The 27,547-nt window shown below is 44.2% G+C and overlaps 1 protein-coding gene across 5 annotated transcripts in view; it reads right to left on the bottom strand.

Annotated features, from left to right (window-relative positions):
• TNFAIP1 (TNF alpha induced protein 1) overlaps window positions 1-27,547 on the bottom strand; it is a 339,442-nt gene that overhangs the window by 178,046 nt on the left and 133,849 nt on the right. For all 5 annotated transcript variants that reach the window (XM_069614578.1, XM_069614579.1, XM_069614575.1 and 2 more), the window contains exon 4: window positions 11,342-11,431. In XM_069614578.1, the coding sequence (XP_069470679.1) occupies window positions 11,342-11,431 (90 nt within the window). The remainder of the gene's footprint in view (window positions 1-11,341; window positions 11,432-27,547) is intronic.

The raw sequence follows: 27,547 nt of genomic DNA, 5'->3' as shown, positions 1-27,547 counted from the left end.
CCAAATATTAGGTGCCCAGTTTGTTTTCCCGCATTTTCTCACGGCCAGGAGAACAGTAGAAGATCGATAGTCTCACTGCTTTAGGTAAGAAACTTACACAAGCTGTGTGATAAACTTACATACATACAGGATGAGAGTTCATCTACAACCAATAGCAATAGATACACTACAGACTAATCTCTGTGTTTTCAGGCAGATTTCTATCTGAAAACCACGTACATTTTTGTATAAGCCACCTCTAGGAAGACCTTCACATGCTCCAGCTATCCAATAGGTGGTAAGTTCACTTTACCACAGTGATATTTCAGGTTATACACAGATGTGCAATAGATATGGATACCGATCACCATTATGTTCCATCCTTACTTCTAGATACGACGCATGACCATATCAACTTCCACTATTACGAGTGAATATATTGATTACCATTTAATTTAGGGAATGACCACAACATCATAATTTATGAACTCGGACTGAGCAATTGTTAGGATGCAATACGCACAGATAACTTATTTACCTGCAGGAGACGGGAGGGTTCCACAAGATTGTGGACATCTGTTCTTACATTAGTTAGTACAACCTATTGTCAAGGTTGGCGTTCTCCGTGGCACCCCTCAAATTACATTCAGTTAATATTCCCTACATTATTTAGGTGTGCTCAAGGCTTAGTAGGACATTCTCCCAGGTATAAGGACACCCGTTCTAGAGGCTGAAATCCTTCAGGTGGCCAATGTAGCCACCCCCATCCCCCAGAATCCTTTGAATCCAATTCCATTAATTATTTGTTACAAAAATACTTCTATTCGACAACATCTGCCTTCCTTTGTTCTGCCGCCCACGTGTCAGTCCATCTGACTTTTGAGACTCTTCTTCCACCAGATAGGATTTGACCTCTAATGTTTAGGCCTACACAAAGTTATCTAACTTACCAGACAGTAAGCCTCCCAGAATCTGCCCAGCAACAGCCATAACTCTCAAGGACTATGGATAAGGGGTAGTCAACTGTTACGCTCACCTGGCTCCCACAGGGGCGTCGGTCGGACCCGGACTGCTGCGGCCTCCACCCACGTGATGCGTAGTGCAGCGATGACTGACTGGATCTGCCCTCCTAATCTTGTCTGCTTGACCCGTAGAAATATTCTCCTACAACTGGAGAGATGGATTTAGCCACTTGTGGATTCAAGTGATAGCACCCCCACTGTCCTCCCCACTAATCACCTCTGAAGTGCCCTCTCAGCAATCTCACCTTATATTCTTGAAGGATGAGCCCTCCATCCTGCGAAGTACGCAGGGGCGCGTTGATGACCAGTTACTTCACTGGCCTGAAGATATTGGAAGAGTTGTAGACGAATCCTGACTCCAAAAGGTCCTGGCGAAGAGCCGTAAGTATATAGTTCGTAAGAGTTCAAAATGTCTGGAATTCACTCCTGTCCAATTCCTCTTTTTATCTTGCAGCTTTCACCCAATAAGAAGATTGACAGCTGAGAGCGCTCCGGTAAAAGTCTGTTACCCAACACTGTCCGGTAAATAATGCCAAGGGTTAAACTTGCTGCTGTCTCCTTTTCTTACAAGTGTGGCATTAGAAGATGTGGCGTGCTGATGAATAATACCTCCGGTGGTAAAATCAGGTAAGCATATGGCGGTTAAAGAGAATGTCTCCGTCTGTTCTCTCTGCTCACCTTGTTGTTTCTTGTACCCCTTAGGTGCCGGAATTCGGCGATGTAAAGGTGGAGACAGCGCCGGATCGAAGAGATGCTGCGTGGAACGGTGAGTATGGCGCGGCGCTGCTGCTGGCGATGAGTTTAAAACAAAGTCTTTCCTCTGGTTTGAAGATGCGATGAATCCGGGATCAGGTAACAAATCAGGTAATGCTCATGTTCTAACCTTTGCTTCTTTCCTTCTTTCTAGGTGCTCCAGGTTCGAGGCAGGCGTAGCAGAAGGCTGGATGCTGCTGCTGGCACAGTGAATGTTACGCTGCTGGATGCAGAATAACGCGAAGCGTGTGCTGCTCTTCGGGCGTGGTTTAAATAGCCTCCAAAGTAGTCCCAGGAAGGTATTCCTCCCCGACCACAGCCGAGTAACAAAATAGTCCGAGATAAAGCAGTCCCTTCCAGGCCTCACATGGGCTTGGATCTTCTTGCAGAATGGGCTGCATCAGGTAAGTGTGCACCTATGAGCCTGGTGCCAGAGGCGCCAGGACTGAACCCAGACAGCCCCTAGCAGGGGTTGCTGGGTTTTCTCAAGGCAACATGATGCCTTCTCCCGGGGCTGATGGACGTGGTCTGGATGCCCGGGGGTATGCATCATGACATCAACGTCCTCTTCTCCCCACTACCTAGCACCCGACATACACTAAACATCCTTGATGTATGAAAGAAGGAGACCATCCCCTGCCGAAATGGCAGAACAACCACCAACAGAGGCCATACCATCTTTAACAGGAGTTAAAACACAGGGAGTAGACATTTTCAGTAGATTGTCTTATCAAATGCATCATCACTGCTAAAAAGGGGGCACACAATCTCACAAAACAGACTGCCACCACACTATTTAGGAGAAGGAGAGCCCCCAAAACACACCATGGAAGATTGCTTGTGCTGCACACGAATAAACAGGGGATTCCCCTGCAATGGTAGGCACACAAGCTATCCAGCGCACTCAAAACAAATGGCCTCCTAAGGTCCCCTGGCAAAACAGATGCCAGAGCAATGGGAAGAGGTTTCCAGCACTGGTAAACTAATAAGGTGACCAAATGGTTCTCAGAATCAAAAAAATTAAAGAATGTTGCAATGGAGTGGCCTCTTAGCGTGATTATACAAGAGCGAAACCCCTAGGCCCCCCGATTAGGACAATAACCAGAGAAGATGGAGAGGTAGCGGACACCCAAGAGGGAGTCAATGGGGTGTTTGCGGATTATTACAGGGCACTATAAGAGGACATGGGGGGGGGGGGGGGGGAGGACAGTCAAGAAGAGATAATTGAAACATTAGAGGATATAGGATTGCCCAAGATCTCTGCAGAAGAAAGAGAAGAGCTTGATGCACCAATTACCTTGGAGGAGTTGAAGGAGGTTGTGAGGCAGTTGCCTACCAGTAAGACCCCAGGAGCGGATGGGTTCCCTAGTGAATTTTATAAAGTATATAGAGAGGAAGTACTCCCCCCCCCCCCACCAATGCTAGACATGCTTAATGAAGCATTTGAGGTGGGACGGTTGCCGGAGTCGCTCAGAGAAGCGATCATAATACTGCTCCCCAAACCAAACAAACCTGGGCATAGCTGTGGCTCATACAGGCCGTTGTCAATGCTGAACCAGGACAGCAAGATATTGACGGCTGTCCTGGCAAAAAGACTGCGGAAAGTAATTAGCAAATTAATACATCCAGACCAAACAGGCTATGTCCCGAATAGGAATATAACCCACAACCACAGGCGACTTCACCAGGTGGTCGAATGGGGGGGTAACAATGAAGGCGAAATGGCGATTGTGTCTTTAGACGCAGTAAAAGCTTTCGACTCGGTAAGGTGGTCGTGGCTGTTGGCGGCCCTGGGGGAAGTATGGGATGGGGCCAGGTTACATCAGGTGGGCGAAGATGTTGTACAGTGAGCCGCTAGCTAGAGTTCGAACAGGATCGGTGATATTTGAGAGATGGCAACGTAGCAGGGGAACCAGACAGGGGTGTCCCTGGTCCCCAATGTTGTATATTCTGGCTCTGGAGCCCCTGGCAATATACCTCAGGCAACAATATGATACGATAGGTATTGAAGTAGGGGGGGGGGGGGACACCGAATATCCCTATATGCGGATGATTTATTATTATACTTGAGATACCCGGAAGAAAATCTCCAATATATTCTGGAGGTGATGGAGAGGTATGCAGGGTTGTCCGGCATAGAGGTGAATCCCCAAAAATCTAGCATATTCCCACTAGGTAGTTATAAGGGTACCCCGGTAGAAAGGTTACCAGTGTTACCAATACCATGGGCGGTCAGTTCCTTCCATTACCTTGGAATAGATGTGTATCACACGGCAGAAGAGGAACATAGGCATAATACCGAGATAGCCATTGGAAAAATCCGTACATGTATGAAGTTCTGGGAGAAGTTGCCCTTAGCAATGATGGGACGAGGGGCGATGCTTAAGATGGTGGTCCTGCCTAGGCTTCTACATTATTTTAGTAACACCCCACATGATATCCAAGACGTTTTTTTGCTAAACTGAACAGTATGTTTAGGGACTTCCTGTGGCATGGTACTCGGGATAGAGTGGCGCTATGGAAGTTACAGAATTTCTATGAGAAGGGGGGTATTAAACTGCCTAATTTTGAGGTTTATTATGTAGCGAGTCAACTACAATATGTGGCCAAATGGCTCTCCGATGAAGCGACCCCTGAATTTAGGTTGTTTGGGCAGGACTGTACCCAGTTTTACTTAAGGGAAATTATCTGGTTGCCTGAGTCAGAAATGAAGGAGCGCCCTGGGATGATGATGCTTGGGTGGAAAATGTGGCGTTGAGCATGCCGGATGATGGAGGACCCATTCCTGTGCTCCCAGCAGGTACCGCTGGTTGCCTTGGCAGGGGGAGATAAGCAACTGAGGGTGATTATTAGGACCTATTGGGAATCGGTCGGGCTGGTAACGTTAGGGGACATTTGGCAAGAGGGGACCATCGGGGATTTTGAAGGACTTGGGGATGAGGCGGGATTGCATATGGGCCAATATGTTACGTATCATAGGTTGGTGCGGAAAATTCGGAAAACGTGGCCTGAGACGGTGTTGGCAGAGAAACCAGACGCCATTATGGGGACAATATATGACATATCGGAAGGGGGGCATGAGATTTCGAGATTGTATGAGATGGTAATGACTAGGGTTGGGAAGGAACTGACACATCTGAGATTACACAGGGAATCAGAGGTGGGAGACCAGATGGAGGATGGGATGTGGGAACATGCCCTGGGATACCACAAGAAGGTATCAAGGAATGCCAGACTAAAACAAATACAGCTGTATATAACGCATAGAGCATATATGACCCCTCTGAGGATATCCAAGTTTGGAAATGCTGGGCGAAAGGCGTGCCCGAAGTGCGACAAGGAAAATGCTGACATGACACATATGTTTTGGTCATGCCCAGTAATTGAGTGTTTCTGGGGAGAAGTGGCACAAAAACTAGCAGAGAAGGGGGTCACGCTCATCATAGACACGGCCTGGGCCTGCTTGCTGGGAGGGTTTCCCAGATCACAGAAACTTAAACATGTGGGGAAACTGAAAGACTTGGCATATGTGCTCGCAAAGCGGAGGATTGCTATGGGATGGAAAAAGTGTCACAAGCCACGGGTGGAGGTGTGGTGGAAGGAGTTGCAGAAAAGGGCGGAGGCTGAAACGGTGGTATGGCAAGAGGCGAGTAGCATGAATGGGGAAGAAGAAGTGGGTACCCTGATGGCATGGAAATTATTAATAGCAGAACTGTTCGGTACAATATCGGATCCAGCGGAATCTGAGGAAAGTGAGACTCTGCCACACGTAGCAGATACTGAATGTGACGAACAAATAGGCTCTTAAAAGGGGGTGGGACTAGGGGAGCAGTGGTCAAAAACTAAATAATGTTAATGTAATGGTTGTAAATTGCACTGTGTGTTTGGTTTGTATTGTTGGTTGGAATAAAATTAATTTTAAAAAAATGTTGCAATGGAGTGAAGATGAAAAACCTCACCCCCCTTTAAAGTTAACACAAATAAAAAAATACATTTTTAAAAAATCCAGCAGTAGAGCAGGGGGGGTTGACAGGAAGATTTTAAAAAAGATAAATCTCCCCCAAAAAAGATTTAAAAACACACATGAAATACATTTGTCATTCGCACAAGGACCAATTCCAATTCCAATTCATGCTGCAACTATGAGAGCCAAGAGCGCTAGAGAAAAAAACGCCTTTATGTGGCATGTATTTAATCCTTCAGCTATTAATACCTTGCTAGAATGCACATTTTTCATTAACTGACATGATGGCCAGAAAATAGTCTGACACAGGAGTATTAACGACTTGCTGGAAGGGTTTACAATGCATTTTCTGATGCAAAGTTTGCTGTCTAGGGGTATGTGAAAAACCAAAGGGTGTTTCACAGCATAGTCCCCGGGTATCCCGTTTTCAAGTGGGCAGGGAAGGGCCATCGCTTTTGGAAACCGACCCTGGGGGTGGACAAACAAGGGAGGATCACCTGGGTAAGGGTTTCTGGGGGAGTGGGGGTGAACCACCTGATGGTGAGACATGTTATCCCCTTTTTCCTTGACCCATCTAACCCCTACCCCTGCTTATTTTATGGGAAACTACAACTCCCATAATTCCTCCCCACGTCACATTGACAACACTACTAAGCCCGAGGAAGATGAGGAATGAGGCCAGGAGGATTAACTCCAGTTACTTACAATGGCTCTGTCCCTCGAATGATATCAGGCACGTACTGCGAATTACATACACTGCCACTTGCTAATGCTCCCTGTCAGGATAAAATGTGGCGCACACAGGCACACTGAGCAAGGCTGGGTGCAAGAAAGAACAGCTCTTTTCGGGGCGGATGCGAACCAGGCTATGTAAATTGGAAGGCCAAGGGGCTGATGAGCTGCTGCGGAGACCGAGAGAGCCAGGCGAGAATTCCATCCTTTCGGGAAGCCGTAGCGTTCCACGACTGAAAACGAGTGAGCGGAAAAGAGAAACCTTCAAAGTGCTTCCAGGCAGGCCGCTACCCTCCTGGGTGAACGACAGAATTTGGGAGGAGCAGAGTCGGCTTTGGTAACGGCCCTGACTGCTACAGGAAAGGCACTGAAGACAGAAGCTTCCACTAACGACCGGTGAGTTATCGAATGCAAACAAAAGCCTGGTTTGTGTTAAGAGCAAAAGAGGCATTAAACACGAGTTGAAGGTTGTGCATGTGCTGATAAAATGTGTAATGAAGAGAACAATGACTGAATGCAGTGAAAAGTATACAAAGTAACAGTAGTCCTGCGAAGCGGAGTCGCACATTCGAAAGTCTCTGTGAAATATTCTGAATTGTGGAAAGCAGGAAAGGAAGACAAGAATGTAACCACGATCCCCAACAAGAGTTGATTGAATGAAGAGCAATTTATATGAACATTGAAAACTGCAAAGAGGGCAAAAGTAAAGAGGATATGAACTTTGAAAGATGCCAAGAGGGCGAAAGTAAAACTACAAGTACCAAGAAGTATTGGTGTTGCATGTGAACTTTGAAATATGCCAAAAGGGCACAAGGAGAAAGGGGAAGAAAACTCCAAGTACCAAGGAGCATTGGTTTTGTGAAGATTGTTGATTGTAAAATTGTCTTAAAGTAGGTTGAAGTGGTCATGCAGAGATCTAAGTAAAATCCTTGCAGATTCGAAAGTCTTCGACAGTAAAAGAGAAAGACAGGCTTGAGCCCGGCGGAAGGAAGCCTCTGTTGAATAGTGGCAAATTGAAAGCCAAGAGAGGAACTGTGTATTTGTCCTAAGGCGGACAACATCTAAAGAATTGATTAGACTGTTAAAGCTTGAAGCCCACGCCTGAACTGCTGAATTGTACTAGCAAGCCAGAGTGTGCAAGACACGTGACCCCGTGCTTCTGAACATGGGGAAGGGAGTTGTTACCTGAGCCATTCTGACATTTCTTTAAGACACTATTTTTCCTTTTTGTATTCCCTTTACACATTTGTTACTTAAGAAGGAGGGCAAGGTTAGGTTTTCCTAGTGTAGGCCTTATCATCGTGACCAGACTGACTTGGACTCGTTTGTTGTTTATTTTATGGTCGAGATTACTCCCATTTTAGGGCCAGTTAGGAATTTCACCAACCCAGTAAACTGCATCCATTGTGTCTGCGTCTACTGTTGATACCATGCCTTCCTTACAGGTCCTAAAAAGACTTGTTTCGTAAATGACATTTGAGAGAAACAAGATTAGATTGTGTACAGAGCCGCAATTCAGTAGGCTGCGTAAGGATCAATGTTATCACAGGTTAGATATTAAAGTTTGCCTAAAAGTCATGTGCAAAAAAGGCAGAACACTTAAAACAGCTGCATAACTAAGCAAATCACATAAGTAACAAACAGCTTTAAGGTATAAACAGCTAAATAGGGGAAGCTACATAAACCAGCAAGTTCTTAGTCTTCAAATAACAACCGAGCACCAGGGTACAGAATGTAGCGTTCAGAAGAGACCAGAGTCCTCAACATAGTACATAGGATTCTAGTTTTGTTTAGTGATTTTCTTCAAAACTTTGTACATGTACATCTGCAATTTAAGAGAAAGCGCAAAGACAGAGTGGGTGTGTGTGTGATGCTCAAATGCTGATTTCCGTGCTTTATACCAGAGGTCATCACCCCCCACGTTGAACAATCTGTACAGGCTTCCAATAAAGTACTAGCTTGCCATATTGAGGTTTAAGGGTTTGCTGAGAATAGAACTCCTACATATGCAAGTGTGGGTGGCATGCCATAGGGGGGTTAAGGGACACCGGTCCATAGTATACTATCAAAGGTCCAGGAGGTCCAGTCCTCTTCAACTGCAAGGAATACAATGCTTTTCCTGCTCAATGATACATATCAACCCTGTCCCTTTTCCAGACAGGCCAAACAACCAAGTTTTTCCATCTCGCTTTTCCCCTACTGCAATTTCATTTTGGGGGTGGATCTTTCATTAACTTCTAGGTTTCATGTATATGCGCCGCAATTAATAGTTAGCCCCTTACATGGAACTTTAACACTGTCAAAATAAACTAGAAACTTAGAATGGTCCTTGTTAACACAGGAACCAGTTGTCCTAGTTTCTAAGAGTGCAGGGGAAAAAGTCCTAAAATAGTACCACGCAGAAATGGGTCACAAGCCAGTAAAGAGAAAGGGTCTCTAAAAGGAACTATAGATTCTCGGTATGGCTAGCAAAATTTGTCTCAGTTTTACCAACTGTTCCACTCCATTCTCCAAGCAGTGTGATCGAGTAGGTTATAAAGAATGGACCGGACCGTAGGTGTAGACTCATAACTCCTTATTTTGTAACTTTGCTCAATTACATTATTGTGGATTATCAGTTTTTTCAGGATCTGCCCCTCTTTGGTTCTTTTCCATCTACAGGTTTCTCCCTTCTTAGTAAGTCCAGGTGTACTCCTGTACTAGGGCAGTGTCCTGCTCGTCCAGAGTCTAAGGAAAATGAACAACCACCACAGATTTGCGAAATCCTTCTTTAATATCTAGGTTCAGGGGAAGAGTACTGTGAAGCCCTCCCTTCTTTCCACTTGCCTCGGGTTCTGCTTAGTCCCGTGTCTACCCACATCATGTTCCACGGCTCTTGGTCTGCTGCTAGTATCACCTTTCATATCCTCACTGTGCCTGTCTTGTACTTGCTTTGTAACAAATGTAGCCTCTACACTGTAAGAAAGCGCCCAGATGCCTATGGGCTCGGCGCGCTATATTAGTTGCAAAATAAATAAATGATGTCTGGGGGCGGACATTTTTTCTTTGGCCCCATCCTGGCCCTCTGCACCTGAACTTGTGTAGAGTGCCGGTCTGCTTACCGTTCTTCCCCTGGCATCTGCATTGTCACAGCATTCCCTGGCAGACTGCCTGAACCTTTCACTCCTTTGCCTGTACGCGGCGCTCCTCTCCTTGGGCTTCAGCCCCACAGCCATTGGCATGGTGGCGCTTCTTGGGCTCTTACCGTCTGGGGGTGGGCACGTGTTGTGACACGTCCCATTCTCAGTTTTGGCGGGGCTGTCTTGTGACACAGTGTTCCAATCCTTCGTAATGCCGGCTGTTCCATTTGGCGTCCTGTCGTAGGGCTTGGGGATCGGCCTGAATTCTGGGATGCGGCCGGCCTCGTGGTTTCCTCACAAGGTGGGACTGCTTCCACCACTAGACCATCCTCATTAGGTGCTAGGGTTCTTCATAGATCTATTTCACTTATGGCAGTCTTACTGCAGAGGAAAGCAAATTTGAGGACCCATGAGGACAAAACCAAAATAAGGAAATCACTCGCCTGTGCCCTTCAGCACTCTGCCAATCTTTATTTTTAACCAAAAAACATTTTGTAGCAGCTTTTCAGAACTTATGTCACACCGCTCCCCGCACGAGCTACGACTCCTCCTACTAAGGCACGCCCCTCCACGTCCACAGCCTCTTCTCAACCAACACCCAAACACACACGTCCCGACAGGGGTACCTTATCACCTCATCAGGTGTCACGCTATGGGGCAAGGCGTGGCATGCTCGGCAGGGCTGGAGTCTATCGCCCTTCATGTTTGTGGCAAGCGAACTGGAGGCTTCATCACAGAAACGCGCGGAGGACTGCGCGACCTAGCGCGGCTCGGAACACGTGACTCGTTGCCTAGCAATTCTCAATGCTTGGGTATACGTGTCACGTGATAGTGGTCACGTGTTTCCTCTCCATGGATAAAAGGAGTCCGGTCACGGAAAGCGTTGCTTCACAGCTGTTCTATCTGGATCACGTGTTGCTTACTCTTCGTTTCAAGACTCCTCACTTCATCTGACCTCGGCTTTGTTATACGGATTGCTCAGTGCCTAACTCTTGTCTGCTTTGGAACTTTGGACTATTGGTTGACGAACTATTTTTGCCCAACGGATTGCTTCTGTCTTGCCCCTTTGCTACCTTGGAATTTGGATCCACTGATGCCGACCTACGCTCTGCCCTACGGACTGCCTTGTGTTTAGCCCCTCGGACTGCTTTGGTACTCTCCACGTTTCAGGTGTTACGTCAGGACTCCGGTCCTGTCTTAGGTGGTTACCTTCCCATCTCTGCTGCCACGCCTGCTCGGACCCGCTGCCCCGTTCTGAACAACTGGCTAACGCCTACCTTCGATTCTCTGAGATAACGCTCCAGTCCTCACAGGTATTTAGTGCCCTGGTTGTTTTCACTAAGAATACTACATACTGTACAGTTACATAACCTTATCCCTTCTTTTGCAGCGCTCCAGGGGTTCTTCCGGTTGTTCCTGAGTCCTGGCTCTACGGACTACCTTCTTTGGCCCCAAACATCACTCTGGCGGAATTTCCGTGATTGTCAGTCTGATACTTGGGAACAGAGGGATAGCCCATACTCTGCACGACCAACAGCTGCGTAACAACTTACCACATTTTCTCCATAAACTATTGGAAAAAGAATTACGTTTTCAAAATGTTATTATGCAGACAAACATCATAGCAAATAGATGAAGGCATCCATAGGTGTTTGCCATAACCCATATTCATCAACATACCCTCACCAGAACAGTTACTACTTGTGAGATTATAAATTGTTGGCAAACCTTAATAAACATCTACAAGATTACTGAAATATGAAAAAACAAACCTTGGCAGCAGACTCTATTAGTTTTTCTTCCTCCTTTGGAGATGTAATGATAGGGATATTACAGACTGGAACATAGGTTTCTTTCTTGTCCTAGGAGATATAAAAAGGTCAGCAAAAAGAAAATAAGTAGGGCAACAGGAGCACTAGGCAGGGTAGCACTGGCTCATTGGGGCAAATACACGACAGTAGGAGAACAAGGCAGTGTGGGGATATAGGTAACACAAGGGCAGCAGTGCTGGTAGAAGCAAATTAACATGGGGAGGAGCAAAAACATGGCACAAAGGAAAAGGGGAGAGCAGGAGGTGAAGGAGAACATCAATGAAAATGTGGGAAAGCGGAAAAGGGGAGGGAACGAAAAAACAAATGGATAGAAGAAAAGGAATGTGAACAGCAATGGAAGAAAAGAGCGAGGTAGGAAAAGAAAAGTGAGGCGGAACAAAGGCAGAAAAGTAAAAGGTGACCAGATAGCAGTGGGTGGAAAAAAAACAAATGGGATAGTAAAAAAAAGGAGAGGAAAGACAATTAAAGGTAAAGGAGGGTAAAGAAGTGCGATATAGAAGTAGGTTAAAGGAGAATAGGGTAAAGGATGTGAGGAAATGAAAAACAAACAGTGGGAGCAAATAAAAGTGAATAGAAATAAAAGTCCAGGAGGAAGAGAGAGCATCAGAGGAATAATAAGCAAGTAAAGGAAAAAAAAGGAGACAAAGGTTTGCATGAAGGGGTAAGACTGTTACAGGGTAGAAACAAGGAAGAGGGAAAACGAGCAAGAGGGGAGTAAAGGAAGAGGGGGTGGAGAAGGGGAAAAAAAGCAACAATAAGAACCTAAGAGGCCCAAGATAGGAAGCAATGGTGGAGGAATGGTAAAAGGCCCGGGGGAGGAACCTAGGAAGGCAGGAGAGAAACGAACACAGCAAGGGAATAAAAGTGGGAAAGAAAAGGCAAAAGAAGCTGTGAAAAGTAAATACAAATACCCGGCATAACATTTTTTTTTAAGCGCAAGAAAAAAAAACAGGGGGGGGGGGGGAATGAGAAATGTGTGGCAAGAAAACTAATGTATAAAATAGTGAGGAAAAGAGGCAATCGTGAAAAGAAATTCAGACTCCAACACAGGGGAGCAAGTAGGGCCAGGGAATGTATAAGTTACAGAGGAATCACATTCAATCAAAGCACTTCACTGTGAATAAGCCATATACAGGGAGAAAGTTGACAATAAGCATATAAAGAAACAGGCGATTAAAGGAGTAGGGAGAGGAGGGACGACATACATCAAAGGAGCACAGGGTGAATGAAGCAAATGGAGAAGTGATGGGCACTGTACAGGGGAAAAACACCACACCCATCCTAAACATTTGAGGGGAAAATATTGAGTAGAGGAGAAATTAAAATCAGATTTATCATTCCCCTCCAAAGTGGTTTTATTAGGCTAATAATTCTTCAGTCAGACCAATTTAAGTAAAGATGTTTCCACCCTTTTAAGTCATCAACCCCCCAAACACTCTGAAATCAGGTTCTCCTCTTTTGATTCCATGTCAGAGAAAACCATGTCAGAGAAAGACATTTACAAAGCGTTAAACACGAAAGCCTCAGTAATGCTCTCCCACCGATGCCCAGCACTTAAACTGACCCCAACACTAGCCCCGGGCACAAAGAAACGGCAGAGCAAACAAAATTGCACAGCTATTTGGAGCACTAGTCTTGTAGTGCGTCGACAAAAACAACAGACAGACTACAGTGAAACAGGAAAAGGAAACAAGACCCCTCTCGGTTTTCAAAGTAACAATCACAAAAGAAAGGTAACTATTGAACGCATTTCTTATATAGTAACTTAATTTATATTTTATAGAAACTCTGCATGTGGATTTATTTCCTGGCCAATTTACAGTAAGGGTTGAGATCCAATTAATAAATTAAGGTGCTAGGTCAAAACAGTAAACTAGTAAGATCATTCTGGGAGCAGAGACACGAGGATTTAAGAGCTTGGAGCTCTGTGTTTATAACTGCATAGAACAGGTTTTAAATCCTTCCTCCATGACAACGTAGGGTGGATCAATGAGGGTAAGCCCTCTGGAGGTGGTCCACACTGTCTGGAGCAGGGGCCTCATGATGCTACCGAGGCTCGGTCAAACTGAGTCATGGGCCCATCATCGTGGGTTTGCTAGGAGAGAAGTGCCTCTGAGGAGTCTGCAGCTACTACCTGTGACTCCACAGGCAACGGGAGACTGAGATCCTGGATGTGGTGGTTACCCCGGCTCTCGGTCCTGGAGCAGGGAATTGAATTGGCAGCTGCAGCGGCCACTGGAAGGAGCATGCAGTGAGGTTGCACACTCTGGATTCTGCAGACAGATTGCTTGAGGACAGCTCGACTCCCGCCTCGGCACCCTGCGGCTGCCCTATCAGTGCTGTGGTCACTCCTGAACAGAGCTTCGGGCTGTCTGCTGATCTGTGTCCCAACACGAGCCCAGGCCGGTTGACTTGGTAGCAGAGGGAGGCAGTAGTAGAGCATACTCTGTACCCCGATCTCGCTCAGGAGAGGGGAAGGGGTACCCTCTGTGCGATTATGGCTTGCCTATACTATCTGTGCTGATTGATCTGCGAGTAGGACTTTCCTGTTTCTCCATGAGGACCAGAAGCTTGACCGGCAGACAAGAAAGTGATCAGCAGAGGTTGTGTCCTACAGGCCTGGCCTGCAGGTGAGGATTTATACAGCTGACTAGTGGCCGCTGCTTAGGAGAGGGAAATCTAGCTACCACTATGGTTAAGGGCCAGCAGCAACAACAAAAGCTGGAGCAGTACATCGGCTGCAAGGAGAAACAGCCCAAAAAGGCACAGAAATCTCTGATGGAGACCGGGAAGGATACTCCTGTGGAAGGAATGACAACTATGGAGAAGACGTTAGGATGCCATACAGTACTCCAGAGTCTCCTTTGAAAATAAAAGGACCAGACAGTGGGCATGGACGTCTCTGATCAGGGACCTTAAAAAAGTGAACAAGGGAGTCACTGAAGTCGAGGAAGAACGGGCGAGGTAGAAGATTTGCAGACGGTACTGCATGCCATGATCAACGATTTTACCAATGCTACGAGATCACTGGAAGACAGTGCAGAAGACGCAGAGGGGCACCCGAGAAGGAGTAATGTGGGAATTCATGGTATGGCAGAGGGCGAGGAAGATCATAGCATGGAGCTGTTTCTGGAGAGGCTCATTATGGATACCTTCTGTGTTAAGGGCCTTTCAAAGTGATTCACAATCAAGAGGGCAAATAGTGTCCCTGGTAGGAAAGCTCCAGTTGCTGCACCCCCTCCCTCCACCCCTGCATGAGCATTGTTGCAAAGTTTCTCACACCTTCGGGACAGAAAAATAAAAGATGCTATGAGGTGGCCTGTCCATATGGTGGGCAGTTCAAAAATCCAGATCTCATACAAAGGTGCAATAGCAGCGCATAAAAAATCGTATGATACAGTTAAGAGGTCATTAAGAGAGCACGGTTATAAATATATGGCGTTCTTTCCAGCAAAGGTAAAGGTCTTGGGAGATGGCGGGTCCTTTTTCTAACACCAACACTCCGAACGAAGCGTGGAATATGCTGGAGAACAATAATAAGACATTGGACGTAGCCAGGATAAGTTACTCAAATGAGAATCCTGCACGGTTGAGTTACAGTATGCCCTCTGGAACATTGTGCGGCAAAATACTTTTGAACAAAGATGGTGCCTTATCCTTGGAAGAGACAGTGTTTGATTACATGGTTGATGATGGGCAGAGAGATACTACAGATGGCTTGTCTAACGGATTAGATTTGTGTCCGGTTGGTGGAGGCCCACTGGTTAAAAGGTGCAATTATGTGATTACAGAACCTACTTGGGACTCCGAGCAGTCTAACATATTGCTCCATGGTATTGTGATGCTTACATCTGTGGGTGTACCGGCTGGACACAGAATCCACAGTGCACACAGATGTTATTGTTGTTGGAGTACAGGGTGCTGTTTTAGCAGCGGGGTGGAAATTGTCGATCTCTACGTTCCAAGCAAAGCTCTATTTTACCTACTCTGGTTTTCCTCCTTCCTCTGTCACTAGTCCTCTGGGCGATGGGTTTGGGCCTGGATATGTGGGGAGGCCTCTCTTGAGAGACATATTAGGCGTGCACATTACATCCCTTGGGATGGGTTGTGGGATTGCATCTGGTTGGGAGTAGGGGGGATTATGAATGCAGGGTTCGGGGGGGGGCAAAGGGTTTTTGAGAATACTTAGGGTTCTGAATTTCTCAAGCAATGGGGATGACTACGTTGTTCTTATGGCTACATTGAAAGTGATTAGCTGTAATCTAAGGGGAATCAGCAATGCTGTCAAAAGGAGCAAAATTTGCTCATACTTGGTCAGACAAAGCCAACCTGGCCATTCGGCAGGAGAAGCATCTTGCTGGCCAGGAGTTCAAGCAGCTGTGAACAAAATGGATGGGGCATGTAGGGGCTCTTCCTTTTCATCTTGCACCAGAGGGGTATTTGTATGGATTAGAGATTCAGCTGTGCTCTTAATACGACAGACGTGGATTGACCCCTAGGGTGGTTACCCAGATATAGTGGGTAATCGTATGGGATGATCCATGCTGCTACTAGGTTTATATGCACCCAATGTGGCTCATACTGACTTCTTTGAAAGTATGAATGACCTGGCGGTCAAGCACTGCACTGAGTGGGTGCTATGGCTAGGTGATTTGAATTGTGGTCTGAATAGGTAGTTGGACACAAAGTAAGTAGGAATGTGAGTATGTTAGGACTTGCTTCTAGGATAACTACAGAGCTTTCCTTGTGCGATGTATGGCAACTGAAGCATGTGGAGGAGCGTAGTAACTCATTATTCCACTTTGCATGGCTCCTACTCGCGCACAGAATTATGCCTTTACAGGGGAGGAGGATATGGACTGATGGCAAAAACTGTGTTTTTAGACCAGTCCTTCTCTGACCAAGCTCCTCTACTCTTAGAAAATCACTCAGAACAACTGTATTCTTCCTATCCAAGTGTAGAGTTTTAATAAGATGTATACGGCTTTCAAGTCCTTCCTAATGGAGCAGATATCACCGTTTCTGGATCATAAATGGGGCACCGCAAAACAGATTCACTGAGTGGGAAACATTGAAGGTTTTTATTAGAGGCGTTTATTTTAATGCAAGTGTCGGTATGTAGAGCGCTGATGGGAACGGTACTTTGGCTTTAACAGAGTGGTGGACACAGAGCAGAGGGAGGCAAGCGGGTGAGACCCTGCAGGAAAGGCAGATGAAACCAGAACGAGTTGCATGAAGCACAGGACAGGCTAAATGTGTACAATTATGCTACCTATGTGGCAAAACCGCACTCCAAAACGTACTAGTTAAGCGGGAAAAGGGGTTGGGGGGTGGGGGACACACAATTGTGTGACAGTCTTAAGGATAGAAGCAGTGACCTAAAAAAACAAAACAGGATGAAATCTCAGATGAGTTTCGTGACTTTTATAACAAACTGTATGCTAAGAAAGAAGGTGGATAGGGAACAGGCCACTGACTAGTTGACAGGGGTAGATCTGCAAATGTGGGTGGATGAACAAAGGGAACCATTTGGAGAAACCATTGTGTTTCAGCATATAGAATGGGCAAAATAAATCTTATGTCTCTGAAAAACACTGGGTCAGATGGGCTGATGGGGTTATACATGGCTTTGTGAGATTTGCTTGCACCAAAGCTCTTGGAGGTTATCCTGAAGGATGGGATGCGGTTTATGCTTTCTGGACCCATGTTAGAGGCGTTGGTAGTTGTGCTTACCAAAGCAGGTGGCAATGGCAGCGACTGCAGCTCCTACAGGCCACAGTCTATGATAAATGTTGATGTAAAAATGTTAAATCCTAGCTGGTCGGCTGAATCCTATGATACATAACCTAGTACACCCAGACCAAACAGGATTTATTCATGGTAGGAGCACCAGTCAACCTGAGAAGACTTTTTTTTGATCCTGGATGTTAGGGATATTTTTCTAAAGTCCACACAAGGGGCTTTATAAAACTATTTTAGGGGCAATACATTAAACTCCAACTCTTAGTATAGACCTGCACTGCATAATTTAGTAGCGTGGACAGAGTAGTCAGGCTTATGTTAACAGGCAGAGAGGGCGGTAGATGGGTACAAAGAACCTGTAGCACACATATGGTCCAAACAAACACTATGCACTTATGTATTGTAAACATAATGGTTTAATATATACAGAGGCAACGAGAATTCTTCATAAAACCACATTAGTATACTTTTAGAATGACAGTATGTCATTCAAGGTAAGCAATAAACTAAGTTAGGTATACAGTTCCAGGAATACTATAGTTCTACCAAAACTGTTACCAGTAAACCCCTTTCAACATATGTAACGTATTCTTCTTTCAGGAATTATAAAGTTATCCTCAGATTACTTTTCAAAAACCAGCTCTAAAAGTAAGCAATAACTTATGAATTACATTTCAGAGGGGCAGTATGCACTTCATGGATAAGTAGGAACTCAGGATGCACATTTAGAATGGCAATATGCTACTCAAGATGAGTAAAACCATATTGGTAAATTCTTACACTATTTCTATTAGAAGCATATGTAGTTATAGAAAAGTTACTTTTCAGAATATCGGAACAAAATTCTAAGTTAAACTTTGTATACTTTCAGAGAGGCAGTACGAACATGTAGGATAAGTAAGAACTTATAAATACAGTTTGGGAATGAATGGCATTAAGCTATTCGAGGTCAGTAAAAACCTATTGGTAATAAACCCTTACACACTTAAATGTTACTTTTCAGAAGAGTGGAACACAATTCTAAAAAAGGTAAGAAAGAACTCCTTCAGACTGTTCAAAAAGGCAATACGCAGTCCAAAGTAAGCAAAACCTAATATTACACATTTAGAATGTGTGAGAAACCAGAAGGTGTCTCACCCACTAGCCCCCGGGGATCTGTCATCTAGGTGGCCAGGACACGGCCATCACTTCTGGATCCAGTTCCTGGGGGTGGACCAGTGTGGGAGGATTACCTAGGTGAGGTGTCTTCGAGGAATGGGAGTGGGACACTGGATGGTAAGAAGCGGTATACCCCTCCCTGTAATACTTAACCCCATCCTATCAAATAGGATATGTAGGAACTCTACCTCCATCTCCTTTCTCTACACAAACACTTTCACACGGACAGCCCCCTCTGGGAGAAAACAGACCAACACCCTAGCAGTATAGCTGACGTGTCCCAATACAATGGTTAGACGAGGTCAGGCAATTACTGACCATCATTCTCACACCGGACTTCCATTAAGCTTCCCCATACAGATAAAAGGCAGAGCCCGAAAGCACACTCTGAGGGAGGCAAAGCAAATGAGGAAAGAGCAGTTTTGAAACAGCCGCTGAAAGAAGAAAGATAGCAAACCAGGAGGGGATCTCAGGGGGGTCAGGGAGGGGGGGGGGAAAGAGACCTTTCTGATGGGAAACCGTTACTTTCAAGAGCCCTCGAGATTAGAAAGCATAAAACCAGAAAACCAGGCTGAAGAATCCTTTGTGTATCGGAGATACCCGGGGTCCTCCCGCATCACTTATCAAGGCGGGGAGAAGCAGCAGCCGCTGTGGTACCGTCCGTCGCGCCAAGAACAAAGCAGCATCAGTGAAATCAACATAGCTGGTGCGATACAAGACTGGTCTGTGTTGAAGCCAAGGGTGCAACCAGCAACACTGTATGGCGAGTGCTGGAACGAACATTGTTAAAAAGTGTGCGATAAGAAATGCAAGTAAAGTTGAACTGCTGAGTGTTTGAACTTCGAAGAGACTTTGATACGATACCTTTGACAGAGGTCTGGACCTGTGTTGGTGCTAAATTGAAGGTCTTTGTAAGGTATGCAGCTAAGAAGTGACAGAAGTGAAAGTTAAAGTGTTATATTAAGAAGAGAACAAAGAATTCTGAATCGAAGTGGTCCTGCAATGGGTCAAGCAACATCCCGTGCACAGTCGAAAGTCTTCGATTTTGAGAAGGAAAAGAAAGTTTGGAAAATAAGATAGGTCTGGTCTGAGCCCGACAGAAGGGAACCCGGGGTGAACAATGAATCACCAGAGAAGTTGTGAATAGGAGAATCCTGAAGAGAAAGAACTTTGAAGGTTTGTCGCATCAGGCCTTCTGAAACAAGAGACTTTGAATGGCAAAGAGACTTTGGCACAGAAGACGTCGATACTGAGATTTTGAACTGAATCCTCGTGCTAGAAAAGCCAGAGTATGTGCCCACCTCGAGTGTGCCGCCTTGTCCCGTGCTGAAAACGTGAGGAAGAGAAGCTAATAGCTCAATTATTTTGACATATCATTTCTTGAACACTTTTCTTTTGTATAACTTTGTTTCCCACACCGTTTGTATTCAGAAGTAAGGATTGGCAATAGGTTTAGTACTATAGACATATTATTTTATAGGTCTATATAATAATATAGATTATTTTGACCAGACTCTACTAGGACTGCGTTATTATTTCATGGTCGTAGTTTGCACCCATCTTTAGATTTAGGATTAAATAGGCATTTTTCAAACCCAATAGAAGTTCAATAAACACCCTTGAACCGTGATCACTTGTGTGTCTTCACTGTTTGATACCATGCCTTCCTTACAAATGGCAGCAGCTATTCAAGGTGAGTAAAACCCTGTTGGTATACTTTTACATGTATTCAGTTTCAGGAATATTGAAGTAATACCAACACTGTTACTTTCTAATAGAAGAGTGGAACAGAATTCAAAGGTAAGTAAATAACTTTTTATACTTTTCAGAGGGGTAATATGCAACTCAAAAAGTAACTAAGAACTTAGTAACACTTTTTTCTTTTTAACTTTATCTTATTCAACCAAGTACATGCAAGATAAAATACAACCAAGATCAACATGAAATATAGCATACCTTAACACATACATCCATTAAAATCGCCATATCCCAATGAATCAAATAAAGAAATACTCAAAAAAAATCCCAAAAAACTTATATACAATGGAATCATAAAACATTTCCTAATTGATTTTTTCTGCGTCTTCCAAACTTTCAAAATCTGTTTCACTGCAATTACCAAAATACGATTTATCCATGAACCATATAAACGAGCCGTTACACATCGACCAGTATTTGCCAGAATCAAGACCAGTAAGGGGCCTCTTGGAAATTTAATGGAAAGGGTCAAATCTAATCTGTCAAGGACTTCACACCAAAAGGTAATTACCCTAGGACATTTCCACAATATATGAAGCAAGCTCCCTTTTTCTCTCCCACATCCCCAACACAAATCATCAGTAACCAGTCCTAAGGCACACATACACTCAGGAGTCCAATATAATCTCCCCAAAACTTTGATGGATTAATCGCAATTTAAGGTCCATTTTACTGCAATGGCCAGCAAACATATTTTTCCAGACTTCATCAGCAATAATGCAGCCCAAATCGGATTCCCATTTTCGTTTCAGAACATTCCATGAGCCTAAAAAAATCATTTTCTAGCATAAGCTTCAAATACGTAGAAACATTTTGTGACGATAGACAAAACACATTGCATCCTGTGGGCTCCTGCTCTACTGGTTTGGATAACATACCAAACACCCTGATCAAGAGACATTTTAGATCATTTTATCTACTTATCTCTTTCCTTCCTAGGTGGAACAAGGTCTGAAGCTCCTGAAAAGTTTTCAAACGCCTACCCTGCATCAAATCCCCAATGACAAAACCCCCTTGAAATCCAACTTCTCCAACACAATGTCCTGTTATCAAGTTGTATTGCAGGATTATTCCAAACAGATGCCTTATAGTTCAAAAAGACATTGCCATCAAAGTTAAGCAACTACCATAACATCATATCTTTAGCAAGATTAACAGTTAGTAGTTTGGCAGAACCCTTTGGTAGCTTCCCCATAGAAAAAACATTATCCAATCGAAATTGTTACATGGCCTCCCTCTCAATTGATAGCCACACTGGCTCTTCCTCCATTTCTGCCAAGGCATACAAGGCCGCCTTCTTCAAAATAAATCCTCTGTAATACTTTTCTAGATTCGGATAACCAAAACCCCCTTCCTTAATGCCCCGCTGTAAAATGAATTTAGGAATCTTAGGGGCCTTTTTCTCACCACAGAGAAAATCCAAGAAAACCTGATCAATCTCCTTAAGTTGTCTCTTAGTGAATGCAAGAGGTATAGACTGCATAACATACAAAACCTTTGGCAGAAGCAACATCTTAATCGTGTTAATCTTTGCCCATATTCCCAAATCTAATCTCAACCATTTCCTTACATCTCTCCGTAGGGTTTCCAATAACGTATTCACATTAAATTGAACCATTTTCTTTATATCACTCGTAAGGAAGATCCCCAAATATTTCACATGCATCGCCGACCAGTTACAGTTCCAATCTATAAAGTCACCCTCCTTACAGCTGTGGAGAGTAGAAACACCTCAGTTTTTTCCCCAGTTTATTTTATAACCTGAAAATTGCCCATTCTCTCTAGTACTTCCCTAAGAACGGCACTACCCCTCTCCGGATCCGAGAGTACTACTACCATATCATCCGCATAAGATAGCACTTTCACCTCTCTTGCCCCAAATTTCAGTCCCCGAAGTCCGTGCTCATTTCTTATCATTGCAACTAGGGGTTCCAAAGCAATGTTGAATAAAAAAAGGTGACAAGGGACACCCCTGCCTCGTCCCCCTAGAAAGATTAAAAGAATCCGACAATTCACCATTAACCCAAACACGCGCTTTGGCGGAGCCCAGAAGTAAACGAACCAGCCTCCGAAATTTTTCACCAAATCCCATTTTCTCCAATGTAAAATCTAAAAATACCCAATTTGCTCTGTCAAACGCTTTCTCAGCATCCACAAAAACCAAAGCAGCATTAGTCGACTTATCACTATTAATACTTACCAAATCCACTAGTGTTCTTATATTATAAGACCCGAATCTTCCCTTCATAAACCCAACCTGGTATTTATGTACAATTTTACCAATACTGTCACTCAATCTATTTGCCATTATTTTCGCAAAGAGTTTCACATCCACATTTAACAACGAAATTGGTCTATAATTTTTACATTTCCTACCATCCTTCCCTTCTTTTGGTATCACTGTGATCATAGCCTCAGTCATTGATTGACACAAGCCCTCTCCCTGAAGAAAGGAGTTAAACAACCTACACAAAATTGGAGCCAAAAGGGTATCAAACTTCCTATAAAAAACTCAATAGGCAATCTACCCAAGCCTGCAGATTTTCCCCAATTGCAGTTGTCCGATTGCTGACCATACCTCCTCTATCTCAATATCCGCATCTAATAAACTAGCATCCTCCAACGTCAATCTTGAAATATCAACACTTTCAAAAAAAATACTCTAAATCCTGTCTTGAAGTAGATTCTTCCTCCATATATAGAGTCCTATAATAATCCTGAAACCCTGAACAAATCTCAGTGTTTTTCCACACTAATCGGTCATCTTTATCTTCAATACTCTGGACATAGGATCTCTCATTCAAACCTTTCAGCCTACTAGCTAATAGTCAACCACTTTTGTCACCATTCTCCCAATACTTCTGCCTTGCAAAAAATATACCCTGCTCTGCCATCAAATTAGTAACACTCGCCAATTTGTCCCTCACCTTATTCATCTCAGCTCCAACTTCATTTCTTCCCGTCCAAGCATATGTTTGCTGTAGATTTCACAATTTTGCTTCCAAGAAATTCAAATCCTTTACAGATTTCTTCCAAAGGCGGGGAGTCCAATCAATCATATGACCCCTTATCATAGCTTTAAAACTGTCCCATATAATCCTCTGACTAGCCGAACCCTCATTATTCTAAAAAAGCTGAGTCATTTGCAACCTAATATCCTCCAAGACATCATTTTCTAAGGATACCAACTATTACTGTATTTGAAAGCATGACAACAGCAACGAAACATCTCTAAGTGAACCATCAGCACACATATGCAAAACAAAAACAAAACCCACAAGACATGACAAACAAACAACAATAAGTTAAATACATAACCCGAAAGGATCCTTCAGGTGACAATGAGCCCCAAACTTCACTACAAACCTGATACTCCAACCCTCTACCTCCAAGGTCGTACCTGCCATGAACAAACTATTTTACATATTACAATTCCCTAATCCTATTCTCAACTAATCAGGCTAACTATAGATACAACACTAAATATTCCTAGTCAAATAAACTTCATCTCGCTGTCTATTTACCTCCCAATAATACCTATACATGTATAAATCCCATATCATTCATGGCTCTGTGGAACACTGCTAAATTTTAATGTGCATATTCCCACCAATACTCCCAATACAACCATCTATACTATACCAGAACTACCTGGGCATGGTCATGGCAACAATATTGCTCAAATCCCCCAGTTACCACTTCCCAATCTAGTAAAAGTAAGATCTCACTCTGTTAAAAAAAAAAACATAGAACCCGCAGAATATAATGGCTTCAGTCTCATGTAATCATGCAAGATCAGATAATTGCAGTTATATAACCCAACTTTGACAACATCCAGAAAAATAACAAACCCCATTAACATTTCATTCACAAGTGTAAACACAAGACAACCCCCCCCCCCCCAATAATTCAATAAATCAAGTGTAAATCAGCGCATTTATGTTATTTCAACTGCATCATGTTCAAAAAATGGAATCAGGAACTCGCTTACCTATCCTATTCCTGATACATACCCATCACTCATATTATATTTCCAGCAATTCTACATAAATACTAGAAATATAGTTCACAGAATGACACCTTAACATACCATAAGGAGAAAGCTTGTATAGGATGAAGAAATAGTTTCAGGATCCATAACACAAGGTAACTTCAAGTCCAATGCCAGTCACACCTTGAACTGTCTATTGCACCTCAATTCGTACCCGGCCCTATTGTGCCACACATCAAACAAACCTAACAAAAGTCAGACCAATATGATCCCGCTTTGGTGTGGCCATAATGTCCCCTGAGGACTTCATACAAATACATTAAACCATACAGGAGATGTGGAGTGAATTTGTATGTGAGCCATCCTCAACATGCAGGAACTTTGTAATTAGGTGAATGGCAGCAAATATCTGGTAAACATAAAAGTAACCTTAAGCCGTGTAATCAATTTCAATATTCATATTGCCACAGAAATATAAAATGCACGCCACATTTGTCACAAAGAACATTGAAAGCAAGAAGCTGCATGTTGCGCCAACACCAGGGATGACACAACATTCAGAGGGGTGCCCACAACCAGACTGAAACCCCTACACATAGTCAATCCTGGTTATGCGGCCAGCCCTTATAAAAAAACATTTTATTATACATAAGATGTCTGAGTGGCGGCAGACTCCAATGTCGCCCTCCCTACATTAATATAATTCTGCGTTGTGCTTGAAAAGAAGCAGTCGGGTGTACAGACAGCTGCTGTGAAATCCGATCAATTGCAGCCGAGTTCCCTAACACGGGAAATGCAACAGATTTATTGGCAGCGGAGGGACCAGTTTTTCAAGGAAGACTTCAAATGAAATTCACCAGCAGGTCAGCATATATAGCACTCCTTTAGGTGATTGCAGTTGCATGCTCCTCCAGAATTGACATTTGGGTCACATTTCTTTACCTTATTCCGTTTCAGGAATCAAAGTGTTCCTCACTAACATCTTTACAAATAAGCACTTTGCAACACTTGTTATATTTTCTAGTCAGAGGCCTTATACTTAAAGTGTCTCCCATATTCTAAGCCATGAGTGATCTCAGAGGCAAAACATGGACACTGGACCAGTGGCTGACAGTAGGCAGGTCAGGATACGGCTCAGATGCAGGAAAGTCAGAGTTCCAGAGGATTTCTTGTCGAACAAGTAATGTCTGTACAGACCTAGAGTTGGTAGAAAGTGTTCAGGGACTTCGTAGAAGGCTCCCTAAAAGCGCTCCAATGTAAGCCTGGGCAAACTCCCAAACACATGAATCACCACTTCAGTTACACAGGAGCGACAAGACTTTAGGTAAGTATTACCCTAAGCCACACAGTATCTCAGGAGTGAAGAATATCTTGCAGATGGACGCCTTCACGATGCAGCAGCACAGGACCCGGTGCCTGGATTCTTGGTCATGGTGATGAAAGAACGGACGCTGGATGAAAACTTGCAGCAGCAGTCGACACAAAAGGATGCCAACAAAAGGAATCTTCGGTGATTTGTGCGGCTTTGTGGTTTTGGTGCCCTTTTCAAGGTACAAGATGAAGCACGGTTGACACCCGTCAGATTCACTTCGCCATCTCACTCCAGCAATCTGGTGAGGGGACTTCAAGGAGTGGAATTGTGTTCTGGAGGTCCAGCAGTATTCCACTTAAGTTTCAGCAAGATTCGTTCTTTGGAAGACGATGCCCACACTAATGCCAGATGTGCAAGAGTATTGGCTGTTTGCAGCCCAGGAAGGTCACAGCTCGTCGTGGGATGGTTCGAAATGCAGGTGGTCTTAAAAGGAAGAGTGCGCTCAAAAATGTTATCGTCCTGATCGTTCGGGCAGGTTGCATTAAGCACACTGGGGTCGATCCAAAAAAAAATGTCCAATGCATCTCAACTTAGTTTTCCTCACTTTGACACATGCGAAAACAACGTGTTGAGCGCCGCAATCTTGTGCTAATTTATCTGTGGATCGATCGCCCTAAGTTCAAGTGCGCTCGCGGCAATAAACCAAAACACCCGCCCTGAAGCGGACATCACTAGACACGTTCGGCTCTTTCCACAACGACGATGCACGTCTCCTTTCGACGTTCTCAAATAGTTCTTAGTCTAGAGAGTTTTTCAGTGAGTCAAGAACACGCTCAATCGGTGTGTCGTCATGAAAGACTGGTTGGTACCAGGGGTGGACTGGGAATGAACAGAGGCACTGGAAAGACTTTGCAAATTGGCCCATATTACACATTTTGAGTTAGCTCAATCCTTTTCCTGTGCTATAATGTGAAAATAAAATAGAAAATAGGCAGAGTGCAGAGGCACACCGCAAAATCTCCACAGTACCCTGTAAGCCTGTCCAGCCCTGGTTTGTGCACTTTTGCGCTCACCTTGTCCCCATCCAAATATCAATGGCATTTCACATCTATGACCGTGCGCTCCCAAGGGGGATGTGTGGGTGTGATCGCTCAAGTTGTCAAACACCATATACACATCAAAGGGATCTTCTGAACGCTGACCATTATCCATATGGCCCTCACCAGACCCTGTGTCTCCAGACTCCCCATCTTCAAATCCATCCATCCCCGTCCCTCCATCCCTACAGAGTATCAATGGCAGTTTACACCGAAGACCATACACAAACTGGTGTGTATCGTGATCCTAGATCTGTACTTGTTGGACACTACTACTGTGAAACTGGAACTAGCCCTCTTTAGCTCACTGATTACCACCTTTGTGGGCTATCAGGTTTCTGTGTTGTGGACCAACATCTTTTCTGGGAAGCTCTCTTGCAATCACAGGTAACTTTGTGCCAGGGCCCATGAATTTATTTTGTCCACATGGCCATGCCATACAGTTTCTACATACTCCCCTCAAGTCCCCGTCCCTGCAATCAAACAATGTTTTGTCCAAAGAGCAGTGTTCATTGCCTTTTTCGCTCAACTCGTCCCCATCCATCCTCCTTTCTCGTGTGGTGTTAGAATATTACCCAGGTGAATATTTTGATAAGGCGATGTAACTGAGCATGTTAATAAATATATATTCAGCAACAGTGTTCACTACCCAAATATTGGACTAACTCATCAAACTGGCATTCATGGCCTAATAAAGTATGCAACTTTCAAAAAAAGCAAACACCCACACAAGCATGTTTGCATTTCTGTTACAAGCCTGGCCCTATTGCCCTACAAGCTGTACAAGTAGGCCTATACCTGTGCTCTGGAAAGGCGGCAGGGTGGGTTAATATGGCAGATGGGAACCATTGGGATGGAGGCATAGTGGGCATCTATGAACACGTCATCCATTCACATACAAACCCACTTTGTAAGCCTTTATAAGCACCTTGAGATTTACCTTGGGATCATCTGGGTGATCTACTAGGTATTTCGTCATCGAGCTACCTGTTCACCGGATACTTGTTCATCTGCATGCTGAATTGGCTCATCTGTTCGTCAAATTAAGGGTAAGGCAACTAATGAATTCCCCATGTTCATCGATGGTT

Source organism: Ambystoma mexicanum, chromosome 9 (genome assembly GCF_040938575.1).
Source record: "Ambystoma mexicanum isolate Mex_15411 chromosome 9, UKY_AmexF1_1, whole genome shotgun sequence".
Taxonomy (NCBI): Eukaryota; Metazoa; Chordata; class Amphibia; order Caudata; family Ambystomatidae; genus Ambystoma; species Ambystoma mexicanum.
This window is presented reverse-complemented; position numbering and strand designations above follow the sequence as displayed.